This window comes from Euwallacea fornicatus, chromosome 16 (assembly GCF_040115645.1).
Source record: "Euwallacea fornicatus isolate EFF26 chromosome 16, ASM4011564v1, whole genome shotgun sequence".
NCBI classification, from domain to species: Eukaryota; Metazoa; Arthropoda; class Insecta; order Coleoptera; family Curculionidae; genus Euwallacea; species Euwallacea fornicatus.
Window position 1 is genome coordinate 1,706,893 of NC_089556.1, and position 22,486 is coordinate 1,729,378.

The 22,486-nt window shown below is 33.7% G+C and overlaps 7 protein-coding genes across 9 annotated transcripts; 5 read left to right on the plus strand and 2 right to left on the minus strand.

Annotated features, from left to right (window-relative positions):
* Nucleotides 1-237: 237 nt before the first annotated feature.
* Plod (procollagen lysyl hydroxylase) lies at nt 238-8,586 on the minus strand. 3 transcript variants are annotated; one of them, XM_066291270.1, is made up of 10 exons: nt 8,520-8,586; nt 8,343-8,459; nt 6,285-6,654; nt 5,943-6,136; nt 5,534-5,886; nt 5,200-5,321; nt 4,918-5,145; nt 1,219-1,543; nt 881-1,164; nt 238-825 (listed from the first exon to the last, which is right to left on the minus strand). In XM_066291270.1, the coding sequence occupies exons 1-10, from the start codon at nt 8,569-8,571 to the stop codon at nt 573-575; spliced, it is 2,298 nt and encodes a 765-aa protein (XP_066147367.1). In that variant the 5' UTR covers nt 8,572-8,586; the 3' UTR covers nt 238-572. The 3 variants fall into 3 exon arrangements, with proteins under 3 accessions (XP_066147367.1, XP_066147368.1, XP_066147369.1); XM_066291271.1 differs by lacking the exons at nt 8,343-8,459; nt 8,520-8,586 and adding an exon at nt 7,489-7,726; XM_066291272.1 differs by lacking the exons at nt 8,343-8,459; nt 8,520-8,586 and adding an exon at nt 6,724-7,048.
* LOC136344149 (immunoglobulin domain-containing protein oig-4-like) lies at nt 2,076-2,877 on the plus strand. The gene is made up of 4 exons (XM_066291311.1): nt 2,076-2,247; nt 2,309-2,403; nt 2,454-2,603; nt 2,660-2,877. Exons 1-4 carry the CDS (start codon nt 2,142-2,144, stop codon nt 2,816-2,818), a joined length of 510 nt encoding a protein of 169 aa, XP_066147408.1. The 5' UTR covers nt 2,076-2,141; the 3' UTR covers nt 2,819-2,877.
* LOC136344150 (immunoglobulin domain-containing protein oig-4-like) lies at nt 4,024-4,909 on the plus strand. Its single transcript, XM_066291312.1, has 4 exons — nt 4,024-4,230; nt 4,284-4,355; nt 4,408-4,557; nt 4,614-4,909. The coding sequence occupies exons 1-4, from the start codon at nt 4,132-4,134 to the stop codon at nt 4,770-4,772; spliced, it is 480 nt and encodes a 159-aa protein (XP_066147409.1). The 5' UTR covers nt 4,024-4,131; the 3' UTR covers nt 4,773-4,909.
* Nucleotides 8,587-12,132: 3,546 nt separating the features above from the next.
* LOC136344189 (uncharacterized) lies at nt 12,133-13,453 on the plus strand. The gene is made up of 2 exons (XM_066291401.1): nt 12,133-13,080; nt 13,137-13,453. The coding sequence occupies exons 1-2, from the start codon at nt 12,133-12,135 to the stop codon at nt 13,422-13,424; spliced, it is 1,236 nt and encodes a 411-aa protein (XP_066147498.1). The 3' UTR covers nt 13,425-13,453.
* Nucleotides 13,454-14,458: 1,005 nt separating this feature from the next.
* On the plus strand, nt 14,459-15,697 carry LOC136344146 (eukaryotic translation initiation factor 4E1-like). Its single transcript, XM_066291307.1, has 5 exons — nt 14,459-14,610; nt 14,784-14,962; nt 15,017-15,194; nt 15,249-15,336; nt 15,398-15,697. The coding sequence occupies exons 1-5, from the start codon at nt 14,584-14,586 to the stop codon at nt 15,559-15,561; spliced, it is 636 nt and encodes a 211-aa protein (XP_066147404.1). The 5' UTR covers nt 14,459-14,583; the 3' UTR covers nt 15,562-15,697.
* Nucleotides 15,698-16,057: 360 nt separating this feature from the next.
* On the minus strand, nt 16,058-19,293 carry Fadd (fas-associated death domain protein). The gene is made up of 2 exons (XM_066291308.1): nt 18,461-19,293; nt 16,058-17,911 (listed from the first exon to the last, which is right to left on the minus strand). Exons 1-2 carry the CDS (start codon nt 18,783-18,785, stop codon nt 17,601-17,603), a joined length of 636 nt encoding a protein of 211 aa, XP_066147405.1. The 5' UTR covers nt 18,786-19,293; the 3' UTR covers nt 16,058-17,600.
* A 67-nt stretch (nt 19,294-19,360) lies between these two features.
* On the plus strand, nt 19,361-20,925 carry LOC136344138 (uncharacterized). The gene has a single exon (XM_066291295.1). It carries the CDS (start codon nt 19,624-19,626, stop codon nt 20,824-20,826), a length of 1,203 nt encoding a protein of 400 aa, XP_066147392.1. The 5' UTR covers nt 19,361-19,623; the 3' UTR covers nt 20,827-20,925.
* Nucleotides 20,926-22,486: the final 1,561 nt, after the last annotated feature.

Here is a 22,486-nt window from a genome sequence, read left to right on the forward strand (position 1 = left end):
TTTTTTTTTGTAAACATTGTCGTGTACGCCACTGGTTTTCAATTATCAAATCTACGATTTTGATGTCACGAACACAACTTCAGCAAAATTTTACCGTTAACTGTTAAGAAGACACAATGGTTCGGTATCGTATTTTCTTAACCCTCAGTCATTTCGTTATTGTGTATGCACCCCGTAATTAACATCATCATATCGTATGATTATCATTAACTGGCCATATGGAAGAAAAACACAGGATTATAAAGAATACAAAGGAACTGTCATATTTATTCTTTGGTTCTTAGTTATTAGTAAATATTGCTGACATCGAATACAACACGCAAAACCAACAATAAAATTTAAAGTACAAGGCAGTGAGTAAAAATATCTAATATTTAACATTAGAAGTTAATAAAAACGAGTAATTTTATAGATTATTTTTACACATAACATAATGCTAAATCCGAGTCAAAAAACTTCGAGATTAGTCTCCAATTATTAGAACTATACTTAGCATTAATAAACATATATTTTGTTAAAAAAATAACCTAAACTTTAGACGTAATTTTCAATATTCTGCATTTTCAATGAAATTAAGGATCAACAAAAGCAACCATGATATACCTAATACCCTCTGTAACAAGCAAACCTTCGTGATAATGGGTTAATCTACCTGGATGCATTAGCATCCACCCAATTTGTGTATCGGTAACACTGCAATTGTATCGAATGAACTTACAACCCCCACCCTCGAAGTCTTTACCGGCCTCATTTAATGCTATATTGATTGTGTACGTAGAACTATCATGATGGGGTCTTAAGGAGGGTTGTTCGTCTGGTTTATATCTAAAATAGAAAAAAAGTCACAGTATTTGATAAAATTTCTGTATTAAAAACGGACCTCACGACGAAATTCATCAAACTCCGCGGAGGATCACCTTGGTACCCCACAAAAATGTGCTCATTTACTGGCCTCACGTATTTCTGCAAAAAGTAGAGCCAATGTGCCTCCCAACCCACTTGATTCATGTGAATATCTCTGGTGGGAACAGCCTCATATCCACCTTCAAGACGGTCATCTTCATTTTTTCCGGAAGACCATTTCCCATAGCTTTCCATCATGTTAATTAAGGCTTGGCAAAACTTTGTGGTTACAATCGGCACCCAGTAAACATCTGGACAGGGCTAAAATTTCGATTCCTTGTTTATTAATTAATTTTGCATAGACCCGGAACGTACCTGCAAGTGCTTCTTCTCAGGATTCAAATTTTCCGGATAATCCTGATGAATAAAGGCCTCCTCCCAGTCCTGCTCGTTCTCGAAGATCTGATACATATCAGGCTCTGCCCTCGTAATATCATAAGTATCAGCGTTGATTAGGTGACCAAATTCCACTCTATTGGACACGTACATGAATACGTCCAAATCCCGCAGATTGCGACAAATTGCCATATCTGCGTCCACATTGGGGCGATTAAAAGAAAGCTGAAGTCGGTCATATTGTTTCAGAAGAGTAGAGTTTATTAGATACGCACTGTTGATGTAAGGAACGTTCCATAAGCCCCTGTAAGAATTATTGGATTAGTACATGGTGGAAAATAAGGTTTAAACATCGTTGTCTCAGAAACTGTTTCTCGAAATTTAACAAAATTTTGTGGATTTTCATGTTTACCGTAGCTATTGATTAATCAATGATATTGTCGACATATGGTATTTTTCAGAGGTAAAATCTTTTTTAACCGACATCTATGCGTTTCTTCTTTTTTTTCAATGAAACGTTTTTGCTGTTCTTGTAACCTCAATTTCTTGTCATAAATAATCGTTTTCCAATACTTTTATTTGGGTCACCGAGCGTCGCATTCATTACAGTTTTCTTTAACGAATACTACTTAGGACAACATCCGAGCGGTGTCGCTATGTTAAATTTCAACTTGCTGTGAAACTTTCGGTTACCTTATTTCTAGTATTCGGTTATTCCTCTTTTATTGCAAGTTGATTTAAAAATAACCCAACTCCCTTTATACACCCACTTACGAACTGATTACTCCTTAAATTACGCAATAATAGAAGAAGCTGCTGGCAGTAAATAATTCTATTAAGACGCTGATACGAATGTCCGGAGCAATTTCATCACGATTTTTAAACCCGCAAATCATCACAGAATGCTCCCCAAAGTGCGCGCATTTCTTTTGGTTTGGATTGTGGTCGGAACGCTGCAGGAGACTCTAACGAATCCCACTCGTATAGGAGGAGGAGGCAAGGCGGGAGGTAAAAAGTAATTATACATTATCCCAAATTAGTGCTACATGACAATATGACGGAATTTTAGATAAATTTGGCAAGGGACGGCTGTATAGTGCACGAATTCCCGTTAAAATCCATCACAGGAGCCCTCAATCAGTCACATATTACGAGCACAAAGATGTACAAGTGAGTAATCGTCTACACTTGAAGGTGACCAATTTTTGTTGTAGGGCGCGAAAATTGTCAAATCTAGCCATTTCGACTTTGAATATATGCTGGGAAGAAAAATAACATTCTTCTGTATGGCAAAGGGACTTCCCAGACCGGAAATTACATGGTTTAAAGAGGGAATTGAGCTCTATAATCACAAATATTTCCAAGTAGATGTCTATAAAAGAGCAGTTAATGGTAAATTACAGTGACAAATATATTTTAGGTGCACGAATGGACAGAGGGAAACGACACAATTAAAAGCAAAATGGAAATAGACCCGGCGACTCAGAAAGATGCAGGATTTTACGAATGTCAGGCTAATAATAAATATGCCATTGATTTTAGGGCCTTCAGGACGGACTATGCGATGCTTACATACTAGTTTTCTTGTTTTATTAACATCAAAGTTTGATTAAAATAATGCTTCACTCGGAATAATAATTTATGTTATTTCTCAAGATTCTCAACGAACTCCAGCGGCGTAACTAGAAATTTTGCCCCCCTTCCCGCAGCTTTCAATTCAGGGCTCTCTCGCACAAGGCAATGTTTAGCGGTCCGACGAGTAAAGGCCCACCCCATAAGTGCCAGTCTTACATGTGCAACGTTGTGAAATCTAATGAAGGTGTAGCTACGCCACTGCCGATTTCCCATTAATCAACCGGTAAAAAAATCTGAATAGATAACAATGTAACATAACAAACGCATGTTGGTCTAAAATTCTCCAGAATGTTTGATGCATGAGTTATATTGGAAGGAGAATTTCAAAAACCAAATACTACGCATTTGTTATAATACTGTGTAATTTTTGACCAGTACACATTGGCAGAAATCTAATAGCGATAACATTTGTTAATAAATTTTATTGGGATAAAATGTCCGTCAGAGTTTCTTACAGTGGTTAGGTAGGACCGAAATACTTTGAGTGTATACCACGCGGTGAACGAAATTATTTATGATAGATACTAATTGATAATACTAGTTGATTTTATGCAATTTTGATAGACCTGGATCCGCCTTCAAAGTTTTTGGGTTTAATTGTTATTTTAAATGATTAAGAATTACGAAATTTGACTTAGGTTTTCCCCTCGGATTCCAACGAACCAAAACGAACATTTTCCAGAATTTCCATTAAGACCTACACCTATGATCTTATAAAATAATCAGTGATGGAATTAAGTTGCCTTAAAAGGTAATATTTAAGAAAATACTGAAAATTGGTGTAGTATAACAGCTTGATAACACTTGGAATGCCTCTGGTTTTTAACCACTAGAATTACCAATTTTCCCGAAAGGAACTGATACCTACTCACAAAGCCTCACACAATAATCACCTCTAGAATAATTAATTTTCGTCTTGATCATAAACATTCCTTAAAGCGGATCATTAAAACCCTTTTATCAAAACGTTAATACAGTAAAAAACTCAACAACAAAACCGCGATTGAAACTAAATACAAAATTATAGAAGCTGATCAGACTTAATGCGAATTGGGCCTTAAAACCAACATTATCCTGTTACTCTAATCAAAAGCTCTCCACTATAGTTTAATGCAAATCATTTAGAATATGATAAGAACTGACATAAATTGATCCAAATTATTTTCAATCTGCGTACGTGAAAAGGGGAGCAAAACGGCAGCTTGATACGCGAATGTTGCTCTTAGTTTCAACTGTTTTTTCGCTGGAAAGGTCAGAATGAAATTACTTGTGTCGATTGTTTTGCTTCTGGTGATCGGTTTTATAGGGGATATCGAGTCACGAAGGGCCAGATCTAGGGGGAGGACTAGGTCCAAGGTATTGTGACTACAACAATCATCAATAAATCATCTTCACAACTCGCTTTTCAGTTCCAAATTGGGCTACCAATTACTGGGAAATATCGTGATCCTGAATCTGACAAATACTACAATAACGATAATGTAAGTTATTTTAATGTGACAGTAAGAAAAAATGCACTTCTTTGGATTGTAGGGCGCAAAAATAGTTCTCGCATCTCACTTCGACTTTGAGTACGTTTTAGGGCACAAAATTCAGTTTATTTGTGTCGCAAGGGGTAATCCACGTCCCCATATCACCTGGTTCAAAGATGGGAGCGAAATCTTCACTCATCAATATTTACACGTATGTTTGACACAACTTTTTCGATCATATTTAACGCATATAAATCACTGTTTCAGATCCATGAATGGCAAATCCATAATGATACTAGAAAAAGCAAATTGGAAATCGATCCTGCGACCCAAATGGACGCTGGTCTCTATGAATGTACCGCAGACAACATGTATTCGATTGACAGAAGATCATTCAAAACTGACTTCAGCATAACATTCGATTAAGTGACAAGGATTGTGATAAAAGAAATACCTTATTATTGTCTACCGAGAAAACTGGACATGGAAAAACATTTATTGAATTTTGTTAAAAAGTTTCATTTCATTGGCAACGAATTAAACGTGTCTAATAATTTAAAAAATCACTTACTTCTTCTCCCCATGAACTATATCCATATAATCATTAGACCTGGCATAAAACCCGTCTTTGCTCAACGAGCCCCAAAAATTGCTCCACGATTTCCCAGGTCTGATTAGCAATGGTGCCACTACAGTTCGATTTTGTTCTATTAAAAGCTTCAGAGTAAATGGATTATCTAAGTGCGCTACTGAGTCAACTGCAAAATAGATTTCACAATTTTTCAGCAAACATTGATCTCTAAAAAATGACAAAAACGTAGTAACCGCTGTGTAATGTTATCAGTGCACCTACAATGATAAATCTCTTGCAGCCCATTCAGTGGTGCCATCTTCTGGCTTAATTTGCTTCACTGAAGAGTACTGAGAACCATAAGCTTCGACAAACTTATTTACTTGATTGGAATGAAATTTCACCTAAAAGTAATTAATTGCACGTATAAAAAATTAGTTTTGTCAAATTTATGATGCAAAAATTAGAGGTGAAAGGATCTTATGAGAAAAAAGAAATTACTAACTTCGTCGACCACAAAATCTTGCTTGCACAAAGAAAAAGGCGTGAAATTATGACACCAAACTTTCTTATAATCTAACGTAATATTTGAAACCGTAATAAAAGTCGCACGTACCGCGTTATGAACAAATAGATGTATTTTCTGTTTGGGATACTCCATTTTGTAAATCTTGGTGAAGAATCCTTCAATAAAAGGAGTGTTTTGTTCTATAAATAAACCCAAGTATACTATAGGCCACTGGTCTTTTTTAATGGTGTCCAGATTGATTTGTCCCTTTTTACAAGCCACACAGCCTTCCATACTATTCCAAACTCCATTTGGAAGATAATTGGTAAGATAGTTCAGATACAGTTTTGAAGGACCATTACCATGGACCATTAGAGGTTCTGTACCCGTTTCTGTATTTTTTAAGTAGTAAGTTTCAACACCTGCATCTTTGTTTTCCACAGTTTTAATTTCCAAAATGTCTAATATAAAAAAAAAAGTAAAACTTTATTTCTTTTGACCCTAGTGTCGTTTGTACCTGTTTGGCCATTCATATTCTGAAAAATTTCACTTAAATGGTCCAACTGAATTTTATTCTTTTCCCTAAATTCCTTATCTAGATACACTTGAGTAAAATACAACTGATCATCAGCTGAATCTTCGATATGTATTTTGTTTAAAATGTTGTTGATTTCAGGCAAATACCCAATATATATACCAGAGTTTAGGAATCTGAAACAAAAAAATATACCCATATAAGAAAATAATGCATTTAAACTTTTTTCTAACATAATATTGATTCAGCACAAATTTTCTAGAAAAGGAAATAAAACTATGTAAGTTTAGCCAAGAAAACCATACTTAAGACAATAAAACTTACCTTTGTCCTTTGGTAATTTCAGGGTATTGAGGGGCCAGCTCAACATTGGGCCAGCAATAAGGCTCGGCCGCGAACAAAACTCTCGCCCCCAAAGCTTTAAATCTACGCATAATTTCTCCTAATTGCCCCAGAAATATCACATCATAAGCATCAGTGAACAGCACGATTTTCTCGTCATCTAGTTTGTACTGTCTTAAAGCAGCCTTTAGAAGGTTTATTTTCCACCCTCCACCAGGGCGTCTCATATCGCCTCCTTTCCATTTTTCGCCTTTGCCTAATACTATCGGTTCGATGCCGAATCTTTTTGCTGAGTCGACGTACCGTTGGTAGCCATCGGTTTCATTTGTGGCAACTGTGAAGACTAGAACATCTGCAATAAGAAGAAATAAAACAAATAAGAATATTGCCAAATCCATTAAAATAGATAACAGTTATTTACCTAAAAAGTGGGGAGAGCAATATTTTGGGGCATGCTGCCTGCAGTAAAGCACAAAAGGCAAAGCCCAGTTGAGGGAGTAAATGAAGTAATTATTAATGAAAAGAATGTGTAATAATGTTAATCTCTCTGTTATTTCCTAGGTACCTCCATACTATTGTTTAAATTTTAAAATGCAAAAAGGATAAAAATAAGCACTTCATTCCATACATTAAATCTTTATTTCTGGGACATTGTGATCTAAAACTCCTTGCAACACATTGCCTAAAATGATAATTTTAAGTGATTTCTCTGCTGATATGTAGCTCATTTAAAACAGAGAACATACGTTTATATAACGCTCAAAATAGCTCCCATGTGTTAAGCTAATTAAATCTGTGTTATTAAAATCCTAAAAATATTCCATGTTTAATCACAGTTGCTCCTCTTTTCCTTAATGATTGGAACTGGGATTTGGGAAATAATTAAGTGTTATTAAATATTTATCTTTTATCACTCTTCTTAGTAGTTTGTTAATTAAGTATTGGTAACAATGTAGGTCAGGAGTACATAGGAAATGGATAAGAAAAATATTAACATTAACAGGAAATAGGAGGTCAGATTCTGGAAAGTACTCAGATAATTGGCGTACGTGCCTGAAGACACATATTGAGTTGTGCACTAAAGAGAAGCTAAAATTAATAATTAATTAGCAGAATAAGGCATGATAACATATTTTCATAGTAAAATTAATTTGAAAATATAACCAAATCTCAAAACTCCACTCACCATTTTCAATGGCACTTGTGTTTTCTAACGCGAAAATAACGCAAACTAAGGCAAACAAAACTTGTACATTCATGTTACGAACTTATGGCACTATAAATTCTTTAAATACATTTAATTTGAACCTAAATTTACGGTAAAAACATTAAAAAACTTCTTTAAAAGAATAACTCAAGTATCCTTTTCGCCTTCACCAAACATCGCAAATATCCACACACGCCTGTCATCCCACCAAGAACACTAAAATCTTATATAGCTCTGAACACGGTTAGATACGTGTCACTTCACTTGCTTTTATAGAATTTCTATCTGTGAGGATATATGCATCTCTCTCGCTCTTAGGCAATCAGCGGAGAATCTACTCAAATGAACATTAAACCGCATTCAAAGTTATTTAAGATTTTCGCTGTTATTACTTAGTAGTTTTTTACGCAGATTGGAGGCGTTCAACTGACAATTGCGAAACGATTACTCAACAGTTGATAAATTGTTACATTAAAGAGTTTTCGCAAGTGCAAAGATTTAGATATACAGGAGGGTGCAAGAAATATTTACAACAATAACATACAATATACGGAACAGACAAAAAGGAATCACCTTGGAATAGCATTGCGTTCATTTATTTTAAGAATTTCAATAAGACATATCAATTTCATTTCATTTTTCCAAATAGTACCCAGGTTTTCAAAAATTTTAGCTCTGTATTTAGTACCCTTAGGACAATCATAACCCTTAATTTTTTTAAATAAAAGTAGAAGCTTGTGTTAGTTCATTTGATTTGATTTTCATTCTCTGTTAAAGTCCTTTTACGATATTAACCTTCATATTGACGTTTTTGATATAAAAAAAATACTTACCTGGGAATACCAAATTCACTTTTTGAGAATACATATCCCGAGCTTCAGCTTCCTCACAGCCAGTTTCACCCCGCTCTGATTTCTTGCAAATCTCCTCCAGGGCAACATTGTAAACGACTAAATCAAATTTATGACAAAATAAATTTTTTAAACAATCATTTGGAGACTTAAAGTTACCTAAATTGAGCCCTAAAATCAATAACAAGGGCAAGTCAAGATTACGGGACATCTCGACCCAAAGTGATCCAATTCTAAACTGATGGAGTTAGATCGGTTGCGATAGCCGATTAGTTGACCACAAAAGTAAAAGTGATAAAAATCAATTTCGTTGGGATTATGATCTGGTAAAAGCGGTGATGAAGGCACAGGAGCATGAAATTTTAATCCGAGTAGAATGAAAGAATACTTTTTACTCGAAATAAAGATAATCAAAAAGATTTGGGTAACTTGATGTAAAGATATCGGTTCCATTGGACTGGTTCTTGAAGCTCCTAGCTACTTTACCAGCAAGATATTTTTCGTTCAAAGTGAGATACTGAAAAATGCTTTTCTCTGACCTGGTCGTTTCTATGGAAACTAGCTTAGAAAAATTTCTCTTTGGGGTTACTAGATCGAAATCGAAATTGATTAATTGAAATTATCTTGTTGATTATCAGAAGTCTGAAAAACTTGAAATGACCTAGTAACTTTTCCAGCAAAATTATTTCCATGTAAATGACAAAATCGAACTCCGGCATTAGTCAACATTCTCGTGCAAAGTTACCAGGTGTTTCAAAAATCGGGCCTCAGGGCCACAAAATCCATGTACTATTAACTTTATCTGGAAGACAATTTCGACAAAAACCATGACAGTAACCAATACTGTATCTTTAGTTTTTGTGTTGACCTTTCTAATTAGCCAAGTTGCTAAGACTTTCATTTGATTCGCCTTAAAAGCGGTGTATGTAATAATAAATAATAATAAAGTAAAATAAGAAATAAGAAATCATATGCACAGCTGAACTCCAAATGCTTTAGTAATAGGTTAATTCATTTAATTGAATAGGTAGCACATGCAATCATAGATAGAGCCGAATAATACTGCATTTCATATGATAAGACTAAACCTCTATTCCTCGTTTTTTTTTCTAAACAAATGTTATATATTTGGACATTGAAATATACCTAACTACCATAAAAATAAATACGTAATGAAGAATCATGTATCGAAAGAACTAAAATACGCTTGCAATGTATGTAGAGACCATAAAATAATGCTCGCGTGAAGTACCTGTAGACCCACTATTATTGATGTACGGGCCGTAGTACAAACAACATATGACGAAAATTATTTTATACATAAAATCGCTCTTAATTGGTTCAGGGGAACGCCTCATTGCCTCAGGGGTTGAATTCGTCCTTACAACTTCGTCTACTAATGCTGCATACATAACGTTTTTAAAATCTTGCTATGTAAATAATAGCATGTACGGCATTTATTAGATCTTGGGTAGGGGAGATGTTTTTGTCTTGAGCCGCAGTCGAGAGGCGAGACGTAAGTTTCCCGAGGGAATGATGATCCAAAAAAGCCATCGGTGAGGTTATTTGCGCCTGTGCGATCAAGTAAAGTAGCAGTCAACACTGCGGTCGCGATGTAGTCAGCTCATTATAGCGCATGTGTAATTTAAATACACGACGGGAATGCAGACTTTATGATCCGTTTAGTTGCATATAGAGTTGCATTAATGACCTATGGATGATTAATGCCATAATAATCACGAATAAATATTTGATGTGTTAAAGCAAAGACGCTCAGGAAACTATTAATTTGCCAGTGTATGTGATGCTTTGTTTTTTTTTGTCATCTATACAGAAAAACTCAAAGTTAAATTATTGAAATAATCAGGCCAAGTCAAACGTTCTGATCTTAAACTGGCTAAATCTCAATGTATAGTACCACTTTGATTTTTTTGTTCGTTTTATTGTTACTTTTTAGCATTCTCGTTTCATAAATTTTAATAATAGCTAATAAATACTGAATATGTCTAATAAATCTGCCATGTTTGAAAATAAGAAGAAACCCACAAGGTTAATAATGATATAAAAATTCAAATCAAATATGGGCCCTCTTGATCTCAACCTTAATGGACTATATTACTTTTCTATTCTGATAAATGCTAACGATTATGCAACATTTCAAAGAATGATATTTTCCACTGTTGTGTCCTGCAATTTTCCTGAATAAAAGACGATAATTTGTAATAATCAAAGTAATTTTCTATCATTCCAGTCCAACCTGAGTAATCAAAATTAATGTTTTCATTCTCTTCCTATTATTAGCGGTATCCTGATGTTGTTAATCAACTCGCATTTTTTTGTCTCGAGGAAAATCTGCTAAATACACTCAAACTAATGTTCTGGTCGTATGGAATTCCCCGAGGTGCGTATCCACTCAAAAATCTGGGGTTTCCTTTTTCTGCAGCTTACCACGACACGAGACTGTTCCTGGGGGATAAAACGTCAGTGTCGAGGGGCTTGGAGATTCGGCTATCAATTGCTTTTAAGACCGATATCATTGTCTCTCTTCAGTGGCACGTTCCTTGCGCTCATTGTCGTTAATCATCGCAGAAATGATATTGTTACAATGATCCCAATTTGGTTCGTCTTCCAACATCTCGTTAATAAGGGATGCTGGAGTTACATTGTCCATGCATTCTTTTAGCGCGTACCGCTGCTCTTCGAATAAGAGGAAATTCAGTGTTCTTCCCATAATCCGGGCCCGTTTTTCCTATTCTGTGTGAATAGCTCTTGAAGGTACCATGTCCGCTGAACGCCCAAGTTAGAGAGTAGTACAGGCGCCTATGTTTATACGACGTCCATAACTCGAGGTCAAGGATCAATCGTTTGATCTACCAGTTGAGTCCATCACGTTTGCCACTACTTCAGGATGGTCGTTCTCCTGGCTTCTCATCTATCTGTCTCCAGGGCTCGACCGAAGGCGATGTCCTCAGATTCTGAGGGCTAGACTTCAAACGGTGAAGTGCTCTATGTCTCACCGTCTGAGGGGTTTTTCTCGAATAGGGTCGTAACTGCTACATGCCGTACCGTAGTCAGACAACCTAGACCCAAAACGATAAACTTATGCGAAATTACGACAAACTGCCTTTTTTAACACGACTAACGATTAATTTTTTGTACGGGGCTGTGCAGGAACATCGATCCTAGTTTGCTCTTGAATCAATTCAGAGCGATTTTATGCTAAAAAAATCCATCGCATCTTGCTTGTACTACGGCCTGGAAATACAAGATGACTTGTCCATGCTTGGTAAGTTTACGACTAACTTCACAGGAACTGAAACAATACCGCTTCGACAGCATATCATCAATTAATGGAAACATGAAACATTTTGTCAATAGTCGTTCATTATAATTCCTTGGTTGCATTGCAGAATTTCCATGTATAGGATGGTCCATGTATTATCAAATTGATTCATGACTGCAGCAATCACGACACTAATCTTACATCCCAGAACTCCTGACATCTTTCTTCATTATCTGATGCTTCTCTCCCAAAGTCTTTATCTCATATACTTAAAAACACTCAAACTATCACATCTTTTCCCCTCTATATAAATGCGTTATCATCATGAAAATCAATTATTGCCATTATCCCACTTGGTTCAGTTGCGTGTCCAGCTATCAAGTCCAGCCCCTACTTCTGCATTATTGAAAATATCCTCGATCCGATAATTGTAATTAGTGGTTTGTTATAATTATCTCTCATACACACTATATATTCATTAGTAGAAAGATGTCTAATCGCGTTAGTCGACTCTCCCCTTTCATTTTCCCCGAAAACGTGAAACAGAACTCAAAAAAACTCGAGTGCGATAACGAAGATCCTCTGGAATTGAAGTTGTTAGTCCTGAGCTTCAATCACAAAAACATCGCAAGATTTCTGCAGATAATCTTGGTGGCGTTGAACATCATCGTCTTCGTTTTCTGCATCATTGGAAAGTCAATTTTGTATAATGAATCTGATCATTTCAACAACGAAGTTGTTTTATTCATTAACGGTCTCAGCGACTTTCTCTTGATGGTTGTCAACATTATGGCAGTGGTTTTCTTCGCTGGAAGTCCGTTTTTATTGGAAATATTTTCCTTCATTTCAAAGAGGACATACAGCGTTAAAAGGGAACGTAAAACCTTCGCCAGGTTTATAAAAATATTGCGCGTAGCCCCCATTTTACCCTTATGCCTCAATTTATATTTCTTCGGATTTGGCATTGGATGGACAGTTTATAAATACTTCTTGGCTAGAGATGTTTGGTACTATATCCTCAATTTAATGATTTGCAGCTTCTCGTGCTTGATCAACAAACTTAACTATCATTACGTGGCTCTAAACGACCATCTTGAGGAACTAAGCAATTCGTGTCCCGTCGTGCCAGATCAGAAGTTGTGTTATTTACTGGGAGAAATCAATTATCCTAGACTCTATCAGAGCGCCAGAAATGTATTTGATACCGGAAAATTTAGCAAGATGGTCAGTCATTACAATTATTTGTGTAATATGCTTGACAAGTTTAACAATTACATTAAGACCTATCTGGTATTAGTGCTAATGTGTCTGATAATCAACATACTGTATAACTGCACAGTGTTGATTCAGTATGGTGCCAAACCAAGAGTTATCAACGGAATTCATACTAATATGTACGTTTTCTTTGTGGAGACTATGATGGCCATCAACAGTTTTGTACGTGTCAATTATGTTAAAACTGTTTACAACTAGTATAGTACTTCTATCTACAGGGTCAAGCAGCTTTAGGCGCAATGATAGGAGAACATATCCAGGAAGAAGGCGAGCGCACTACATCAACTTGTTTCACAATGTTGATGAAACTGAATCACAAGAATGTAAAAACCGAAGCTGAACAACGTATTGTAAATGAACTGAACTTCCTGTTGGATTTGAGCAAATCTAGGAAAATCAGCATACATGCTGGAGGGTTCTTTGAGCTCAATTGGGGTATTTTGGGATCTATCACATCCACTGCAGCAACTTACTCTATAGTGATCATTCAATTTCTGCTCAAATAAGGCAGTTGATAGGTAGAATGGGACAATTTAGAGTGTGCTAAATGAAATTAGGTACTAAATTAGATTCTAAGGCTTTGTAAAAAAATTAATTTTTGTAACACAATTTTTTGCATATTTTCAGAATCACTCTCTATATAATAATTAGTTCAAAAGATAGCTAAAGAAAATTTATTCTAGATCAAAATACTATTTCCAAAACAGTATTAATAGTTATGATTAAGTAACAGAGAAAGGTCTCAAATTTCACACCTCAGTGAGAGTTAGAAATAGGACTTTTCCCTTGAAAAGTGTGTAATATTGCCCACCCTGTAAAAATGCACGTTTTCTGTGGAGTACTGTGGAAAATACTGAGACTTTGTCATTTGAGTGAAAGATAAATAAGTCAGAAAGTGAGAAATAGGGATAAAAGCAGGTAGGTAATACTGACCAGTTGAATTTCTGTTCTGTTATGGTAACTAGCTGACAATTTGTCAATGTTTTTTTTGAAAGTAGTGATAAGTCAAAAATTGCATACGCTTTGCAAGAATAAATAAAAAAAAACCTATTATTTTTTTATATCTGTGAGTACCTTTTAATCTCCTATAATATTCCCATTCAGAAACTTCAGAGTTTATATTAGAGTTTAATAGTACATGATTGAAATAAAAATTTAGCAATTCTATATACATACGTATGTATATTCTTTAAATGTATTTTACATGTTCTTTAAGGGGCCCCAAAAAGGCAAACCCTCTTAATTTAAACTACAAATAAATTTTCCATAAGTTGAGGAACTCCAATTTTAGAGCGCTCTATTTCTTTAAATAAAAAAGTGAAATTTTAATATCTCCGTCTTAGCATACTTACCAGTAACTAAACTCCGCTAAAATTTCGATAAATTATCTTTAAATATAAACAAATGTTTATATCTTTTTACAAAAGAAACAGATAATTTAACGTTTACCAATAACAAAAATGTTGTATTGTATTTCAACGCCTCTAAAATTAGCAAACTCATCTCACTTTAACTCATAGCTTCACTGTACAGGAAAAGTGAAATAAAATATAGTCAACTCGATTCCAACTAACAACCCACGAAACGTCAAAAATAATTTATCATTCTTAACCCCACTTACCTTCTTTTTTATAGACATTCACCAGCAGCTCAACAGCGGCGAAAATGTCTACAAATTCATTGGATATTGAGGTATTTAAGCAAACAATTTTCCTTATTTCAGCCCCAGCGTTGTTCCTCTCCATTCCTCAATAATTATTTCCCCTCAAAAATTCTCCAAATGGCTGATATTTTGTCTCAAATCTGTGACATATGCCAGCCATTTTGAATTCACAACCCTCACACTCTTTTTTTTCAATTTTCAGAATGAAAAAAGCGAATATAAAAATGAAATGGAACTAATAGAAGCGCCGATTGATTATTCGGTGAAGCACCCCCTTCAGAACTGCTGGACTTTGTGGTATTTTGAGAATGATCGAACTCAATCTTGGGAAAAGAACCAAAGAGAAATTGCCTCCTTTCAAACAGTTGAAGATTTTTGGAGGTACATATAAATGAAATAAAAATCGTCTTTATAAGGCACACTTTTTATTTTCAGTTTATACAACCACATCAAACTGGCAAGTGAACTGAAGCAAGGAACTGACTATTCCCTTTTCAAGAAAGGAATCATGCCTATGTGGGAAGATGCCGCTAATAAAAGAGGTGGACGATGGTTGATTAGCTTGGAGAAAAGGCACAGAAATAAAGAGCTTGACATATATTGGCTGGATATTGTAAGTTTTTGTTGATGAATAATCTTTGAATTCATATAATTCATGATCTTCAAGATACTGTGTTTAATTGGAGAAGCTTTTGAACATTCTGATGAAGTATGTGGTGCAGTAGTTAACATAAGATATAAGGGTGACAAGATAGGTAAGAAAATCACAGTTATTATTAGCTTTATACATTTAAATTGTTTGTTTTACACTTAAAGGTGTTTGGACCTCTGATGCAAATAACTCAGCATCAGTATTAGAAATTGGCAAAAAACTTAAAGAGAGGTTGCGCATTCCTGCCTGCACCACAATTGGTTATGAGGTTCATAAAGACACCATGGACAAGACTGGTTCTAGCTCCAAATATTCATACACCCTTTAAAGTTGATGCATCCCCATCCATATTGTTGATTTAGTTAATATTTTTATAATTCCGCTTATAATAATTCTTAAAGCGGAACTTTGCTGCACATTGTTTCACTGCTATAATTTAATTGAATAAAAGTATTTTATTATTAGAGTATCTTTTAAGATATCCCTCTAGTTAATACAATCATTCAAAATGAAAAAATATACTAAAAACCTAGCAATATGAAAAAATCATCTCTAGAAAGTTGAAAGAAAAAAAAGAGAACATTTTAATCATTGGCTAATTTCTCTCCCCAGAGGCGACCTTAATGCTAACAAAGATTACAGTTTTTTATATTTAGTTCCAACTCTCTTCCATACATAAAGATGGTTTGGTTAATTCCTCCTATAAATCTCCTAAGGTTCTCCCGTAAATTAAACAATTATATAACTCTTGATGCAGCACTTTTTTAGTTCTCAAATTTGACTTAAAGAATAAATGGCAATAAGAAAACAGACATAAATCAATAAACAGTTTAGTTTAACACTTTAATGACATAATAACAATAAACATTACTTTACACATAGGTACTAATATATATCAAAATGTACATTATTGCATAAGTTTTCGATTATGCGAAAGTGTTACCTGACGTATATGTCGACAATAAAACTTTCGGCATGAAAACCGGCTATAATAAGTAATATTAATTGTTTATTTTTAATCGGAACATGTTCTTAAATATTGAATAAAATAGATGTTGGCGAGAGCCTCCAATTATCAATATAAAATTATTTAATTAAACGAGATCTCATTTAAATGAGATCGGAATTGATAAAATCGTTGCTACTAACATCCAAATGACCAGTTACGAGTATAAACATACAAAAACTTATCAGGAGCTATACGGGTCGTTTCAAAATTAGTTTCACAATTGTAACATCAGAAAGTTTATATTATAAACGCCAGTCCCCAAATGCTTTGTTTCTAAGATACATTTCTTCCCACAGTGCATTTGTCACATCTTTGCTTTTATTTGTAAAACGGTTAGGGAAACCACCCTACTTTCATATAGAGAATATTCTGTTATATTTTATTATACAACCTATGTTCCTAGATACTCAGTATATTTAGGACTTAGCATTAAATTTAAATCTGTTAATTTCTCGCAGACAACTCATAAAATCCTCAAGTCACACAAACAAATTTTAACTTAAATCCTCAATATATATACTGAAACTACTATTCTCACTAGTAATGAATGAAAAAATCATTTAACAAAAATACATAACGTTACTTGTACTCAAAGTAATTGCAGCACTATGTGCAGAGTAAAATTAAGAGATTCTTTTAAAGTATTATATGATACTCGCAAACAGCTTTAAAACTTTGTAATATTTTGGTGTTGAAAACTCTCCTGAACAAAGCTTTACCGAATCTTACTAAGTGTATATTTTTCGGTGATATACAGGGCGATTCCTAAACATCCAATTCAAATTTACAGAGACTTTTATAGAAATTCATATAAGTAATGTGTATTTTGGAAATTAAGCGATTTCAGACGTATATACCTTTTTACGGTAAACCTCCTATGTATGAAACAAACCGTTACAAGGAAAATAATATAAAACCTAAACCATGGATAAAATATGTCATAAATATATTGTTGATAAACTTTCGAGTGTTAGTTCAACTAATTTTGCTATCATCTTTTTTTATTTTGTATCGGTAAATCACCGAAATACCTGCAGTGTTGACTCTAACTGCTCGGGAAACTCCTACATAACTATTAATCACTATCTCTTCTCAGTCAATCAGTAAACCTCAAGTTTTACACTTGAGTCCTGTATTTTAAAGATAAATAACTAAATATTTAAGGGGTTTCGCGAATTAAATCTTAAATATAATTAAGTTGTGATTTTTGTTTAAAATTTATGTAGATGTAAGTAAACGGAACTGCAGTCTAAAGACATATACCAGGTTAAACATGAAAAACATCTATAACATAAATCAGATAACAAGTATAAAAATCTCTGAAACAAAAATCATAAAGGCTGTTCGTCATTTAAGCATTAACTATGAAATCTAAGGATTTCATCAATATTTTCACTCAAATCAGTACGGCGAGCTTTCCTCAGTGCCTGCTGTAATCCGACCCTCCAATGCTCAAAATTGGAACCCGATCTTTCTAGATGGGACTGCAAAACACTATGGATCATCATATACATGCCTTCGACGGCAAACTTGTAACGAAACTCTAGTTCATCAATTTTACCCTCAGGAACGTTAAGGCCTCGAGCAAGTTCCTTCCATTTTACACCTATATTGTTCTTTACTTCTTCATTAATGCGTTCCACTAGAGTATTTGGAATGGGAGGGATTACTGAAAAAGAAACTTAGATAATTTGAAATAGATGGAGACCTACTTAACATAAAATTTAACTATATGTCTATAAGACATTAAATTAATGTACTTGCAACTGTTAAAATTATAAATATCCATGATATCCATTAAATTAACAATGAATGATATCAAAAGACTTTGTTTATGCTTCAATGTGTTAATGGCCATTATCCTCTGGGAGGAGACTTTGATCTGTTGGTTCTTAATGTGAACTGATTGAAGTCTGTTAACTGCATCAAGAGAATATTTATGTAATCTTTGAAAGAGGCAGAAGTCCCTATACAAAAATGATTATCTGCCTAGGATTGATATGCATAAGCTGATTTTCAAACAATTTGGTTGACTGTATATTTGAATTGAGTCGACCAATATATCATAATATATATTATATGGGTCAACTCTGTAGTTCAAAACTTCTCACTTTGAGTTTAATCAAGTTCCAAATAGACACATAGAATTGTATACTTGCTAAATTATTTTTAGAGGGGCTGTAAATAATCATCTTTATTACCTATTAATTTTACTTACTTCTTGAATTAGCCTGAATATTACCCCTGTGACCAAGTGTCTCCCATTCAGTGTGGTTTAAAATTCTCATTATATTTTCTCTCTCATATTGCGAAGCAACTTTATCAATAATAACTTGTAAGACTTGTTCCTGCCGAGAATTAAGAACATCCCTCTTTTCTAAAGTTTTCCATAAAATATTTAAAGAAATTATGCGTTCAAAGGTACGTTCTGAATTTATATCTTCTTTAAAATAGACTTTCAATGATTCCAGTCTTTCCCTTGGACACTCAAGGTCTAGCAAGATTGTCTTGATGCGATAGTACTTATCTGGATCTAGTACCATTATGTGGTTTGTTTAGTGTAATTTGCGATATTGTCTAATTCGATTTGGGTCTTTGAATTGTTAAATTGCCTTTATTGTAAATGTAGATGTTATAAAAAAATAATTTTTTGTAATTCCCTGTTTTGTATTATATCATACTGATAAACTTTAACTTTATGCAAAACATGTATGTTCGATTTGTACAAATAAATTAACAGGCAGAAACAGGTATATTGTAGCAGAGCAGTAACGACAAAGATAAACATATATATGTATACGTATATACCTAATTGTGACATTTTATATTTTTTAAATCATTTTCGTTTACATTGGAACCATTAGAGCAGGGAGAATTTGAGAAATGGGTAGTAAAAGATAAACATAAAAATAAAAATCTTAAATATAACTTTATCAGTTATCATCTGTTGTCTTGATGATAAATAGGGAATTGAGTAATCAACGTTCTACATTGAAAATTCAAAGCGAGGGGTTTTCAATGATCAATCTGGAACTGCACCAAACAGAACAAGTCGTGCAATTGGAGTGATTAGCTAAAGGCGATTTGTATCAATTATTAATAGTCGGTTTGACATCATTTGTCAAAAATAATATAATGTTTATTTGAAAACTTTTTTGAATATTAAATATTAAAAAAAATTAATTCACTAATAATATGATTTAAATTAATAAAAGACTGAAAATTGTATAATTTAAATATATGCTTGTTACTAGAACAATTAAAGCCATTGAAAATCGTCTGATTGTTCGACTTTCACACAACAGAAGACTACATAAGGTCCATTATTCTATGCATGATGACAATACGCTTTTAATTTCAAACTAGCATTACTTTCTGATTATGGAGCCCCCACATGGTTATCAATCTTGGAAGCAGCTATTTGATGGTAACCTTTCTGAGGCATGGAATAATGAACCCGTCTGCATTCTCAAGAACTTCTCAATGCTCCTATGTTGTATAAACCAAGAATACAGCAGACTTCAGAAATCTCTTCAAGAAAATATAGGAAATCAGTTTGTAGACAATTATTTGAACTGCAAAACCGTAACACTAAGTGGCGAGTCTAGAAAACTAATAAATAGCTATAGCCAAAATTCCAAAAACAGTACAGATAAATGTGAATCAGACAATGATAATGGATCAATTATGATTTGTGAAAATGAGTTTTGTAGTGTTCAGAATATAAGCACTAGTCCTGAGATTAAGAAATCCTCCAAACAGAGCCATCTTAAGTGGAGGAAAAGATTAAAGAGAAAGTTAAAAGAGGAAATTGGAGAGGTGATCATAAAAAAAAATCCTATGGATAAGGAGGCACCAGACAAAGATGTATTTGAGGATGTGGAATTCATTAAAAATTTAGTTTGTCCGTCAAAAAAAATGCAATTGAAAAGTGAAAATGAAAAACATTTAAATTTGTTTGAGCAAAAATCAGAAGATGATGATTTAGATATTATTGAAAGTACTCCGGTATCAAAGACTGTGAGACAAAAATTAAAAATTCCAAAACAAAGGGTTGACTCAAGAAATCAAGATCATGACCACACTCCCACATCATCAACCATTACGTCTAATGTATCTGAATTTGACTCTCTAATGGGTGTCACAAACATGGTGCGTTATATTAACCAAGACACCCTGACACACTCGAGAACTGATGAAAACATAGATCCAGATTTGGGTGATTCTCTTAATAGTGGAATGTTAGAAGAACAGAGTCTCTGTTCATTTCAAGAAGATTATTCTCCAGAGCCTAAAAAAGATGCAATAAAACAACTGAGAGATTTGAATAATTTTCTTGCTGAAGCTCAAAATGTGTCACAAGAATATGAGGCTGCACCTGTGGTGAGGGGAAAAAACCGGCAGAAACTTCCTGCTTGGGGTTGTGTGAATTGTGCACAATATTACATGGATCAGGGCGTTAAACCTGATGACCTTTTGGTATTAAAAAGATGTATGAAACATAGAGGAAAATATAGGCCTAGAGAAGATACATTGCCAGGCTATTGGGACATGACTTTACGTGCAACTCCAGATGAGAGTTGAATTTGAGTAAGCACTATGTAATAAAATATAAAAAATAAATTTTATGGATGTTTAGCTTCATTTTTGTTATAAGAAATACATGTTGAGTTTTTAAGATTACATGTGGTAATAGACTTACTCCGTATTGTAGTAGCTTAATTTAAAATATACAGATGAGATTGGGTTCATTTGTTACAAATGCATTAATTTCTATGAAAATAAGCAGTTTTCACTGCAACTATACTTTTGTAAACTTTAAATATTTGTTTTTAAATGCAGTACAAAGGAAGAAATTAAAATATTTGCATTACTAATTTTGTATTATTAATGCAAAAATCTAATAGATGTGATTGAATTTACAAATCTTAACAACTAGTTATTTAAATAATTATTTCTATTATTTTACTAAATAAAGTCTCAGTCTATCACTTTAAACATTAAACCAATGTAGACATTTTTTACTCAATTATTCTTGGTTCACTATTTGATCTATACAATTAGGCAGAAATAATTATGACATGAATTTATAAAAGGTCATTAGCAGTGTACTATGAAAACAGATGAAGGCTATTATTGACAAGCTGTCAAGGTACACTGTCAAAATACTCAAATTTCTCAAAACTTATGTGAAATCGCAGATGAAAATATAAGGAAATAATAAAAATCAATGTGTTATCAATTCTACAACTGTTCAACAGAGATGGATGTGACTCTTATTTTCTATGAAAAGTATTAAACATAATTCTCTGAGTATAATTTGTTTATCCTGTTATACCCTCCAGCAATTCAGACATATATTATTAAACATTTTTAGCACTACATAAAGAGGTTTTTACATTACAAAAACAACTGTGTCGGAACTTTTACCCGAATATTTCGGAAACCTTGTTAAGTCAAAGCCAGATAAAGAATTAAAATCACAATTAAAGTTACAGGCCGATGTTCTGCCTTATTAGCGGAAACTCTCCATATCATTAACTATCACCATTTGTTGGCCCAAAATCTAATTAAAACTAAATTCCAATCCTAAATTTTAGTGTCTAATCATAGTTACTGTAATTAGTTAAAATTTTAGAATTTCTTGTTTATAAATATACATATATTATAATATTAAATAAAATAAATTATCAAAAAAATTATTATTATATTAAACTATTATAAATTCAAATTATTTATAGAAAATACACATGTCTAAATAATTAGTCGTTAAACTTTGCATAGAACCCACGTGTTTTACTGAAACGTACTACTTGCACATCAATAAATAAGGCAATAATAATTTACAAGTTGTAAGCACAATTTATGAGGATATTATAATTAAAACTTACATGTGGTAAGAAGATAATATCGGCAGATATTTTTATGTTTCCTATTCTTTATAGCTACTGATTATTGCGCTTAACACGATTGTAATGTATTTAGCAAAGACCCCTCGTATGTCATTAGTGTATTGGTGAAGCAGCTATCGAAGAATGTCGTGGCGAGGGCAAGGCACAACAAAGATGGGCTTATACAATATTATACGCGTTGAAAGGAAATAAACACTGATGCTCGAGTTGCGCATAGGAAGCTATCGGGGCCGCTTCATAAGTTTATACTTTGATTTTGATACATTTGTAATTGTATTGAAGTAACATTTTCTGAGATTTTAGCAACTGGTGTAAAAAAATGAAAGGATCAA

Excerpts from the sequence above, each read along its gene's own strand:
- LOC136344138 (XM_066291295.1), top strand. The coding sequence starts at position 19,624 with ATGGAGCCCCCACATGGTTATCAATCTTGGAAGCAGCTATTTGATGGT.
- Fadd (XM_066291308.1), bottom strand. The coding sequence starts at position 18,785 with ATGGTACTAGATCCAGATAAGTACTATCGCATCAAGACAATCTTGCTA. Across the intron at positions 17,912-18,460 it reads TATTCAGGCTAATTCAAGAA|TAATCCCTCCCATTCCAAAT; the intron begins GTAAGTAAAATT and ends TTTCTTTTTCAG.
- LOC136344189 (XM_066291401.1), top strand. The coding sequence starts at position 12,133 with ATGTCTAATCGCGTTAGTCGACTCTCCCCTTTCATTTTCCCCGAAAAC. Across the intron at positions 13,081-13,136 it reads TGATGGCCATCAACAGTTTT|GGTCAAGCAGCTTTAGGCGC; the intron begins GTACGTGTCAAT and ends TTCTATCTACAG.
- LOC136344146 (XM_066291307.1), top strand. The coding sequence starts at position 14,584 with ATGTCTACAAATTCATTGGATATTGAG. Across the intron at positions 14,611-14,783 it reads CAAATTCATTGGATATTGAG|AATGAAAAAAGCGAATATAA; the intron begins GTATTTAAGCAA and ends TTCAATTTTCAG. Across the intron at positions 15,337-15,397 it reads ATATAAGGGTGACAAGATAG|GTGTTTGGACCTCTGATGCA; the intron begins GTAAGAAAATCA and ends TTACACTTAAAG.
- Plod (XM_066291270.1), bottom strand. The coding sequence starts at position 8,571 with ATGTCCCGTAATCTTGACTTGCCCTTGTTATTGATTTTAGGGCTCAAT. Across the intron at positions 8,460-8,519 it reads GATTTTAGGGCTCAATTTAG|TCGTTTACAATGTTGCCCTG; the intron begins GTAACTTTAAGT and ends AATTTGATTTAG. Across the intron at positions 1,165-1,218 it reads CTGAGAAGAAGCACTTGCAG|CCCTGTCCAGATGTTTACTG; the intron begins GTACGTTCCGGG and ends TCGAAATTTTAG.
- LOC136344149 (XM_066291311.1), top strand. The coding sequence starts at position 2,142 with ATGCTCCCCAAAGTGCGCGCATTTCTTTTGGTTTGGATTGTGGTCGGA. Across the intron at positions 2,248-2,308 it reads AGGAGGAGGCAAGGCGGGAG|ATAAATTTGGCAAGGGACGG; the intron begins GTAAAAAGTAAT and ends ACGGAATTTTAG. Across the intron at positions 2,604-2,659 it reads ATAATCACAAATATTTCCAA|GTGCACGAATGGACAGAGGG; the intron begins GTAGATGTCTAT and ends AATATATTTTAG.
- LOC136344150 (XM_066291312.1), top strand. The coding sequence starts at position 4,132 with ATGAAATTACTTGTGTCGATTGTTTTGCTTCTGGTGATCGGTTTTATA. Across the intron at positions 4,231-4,283 it reads GGGGGAGGACTAGGTCCAAG|TTCCAAATTGGGCTACCAAT; the intron begins GTATTGTGACTA and ends CTCGCTTTTCAG. Across the intron at positions 4,558-4,613 it reads TCACTCATCAATATTTACAC|ATCCATGAATGGCAAATCCA; the intron begins GTATGTTTGACA and ends TCACTGTTTCAG.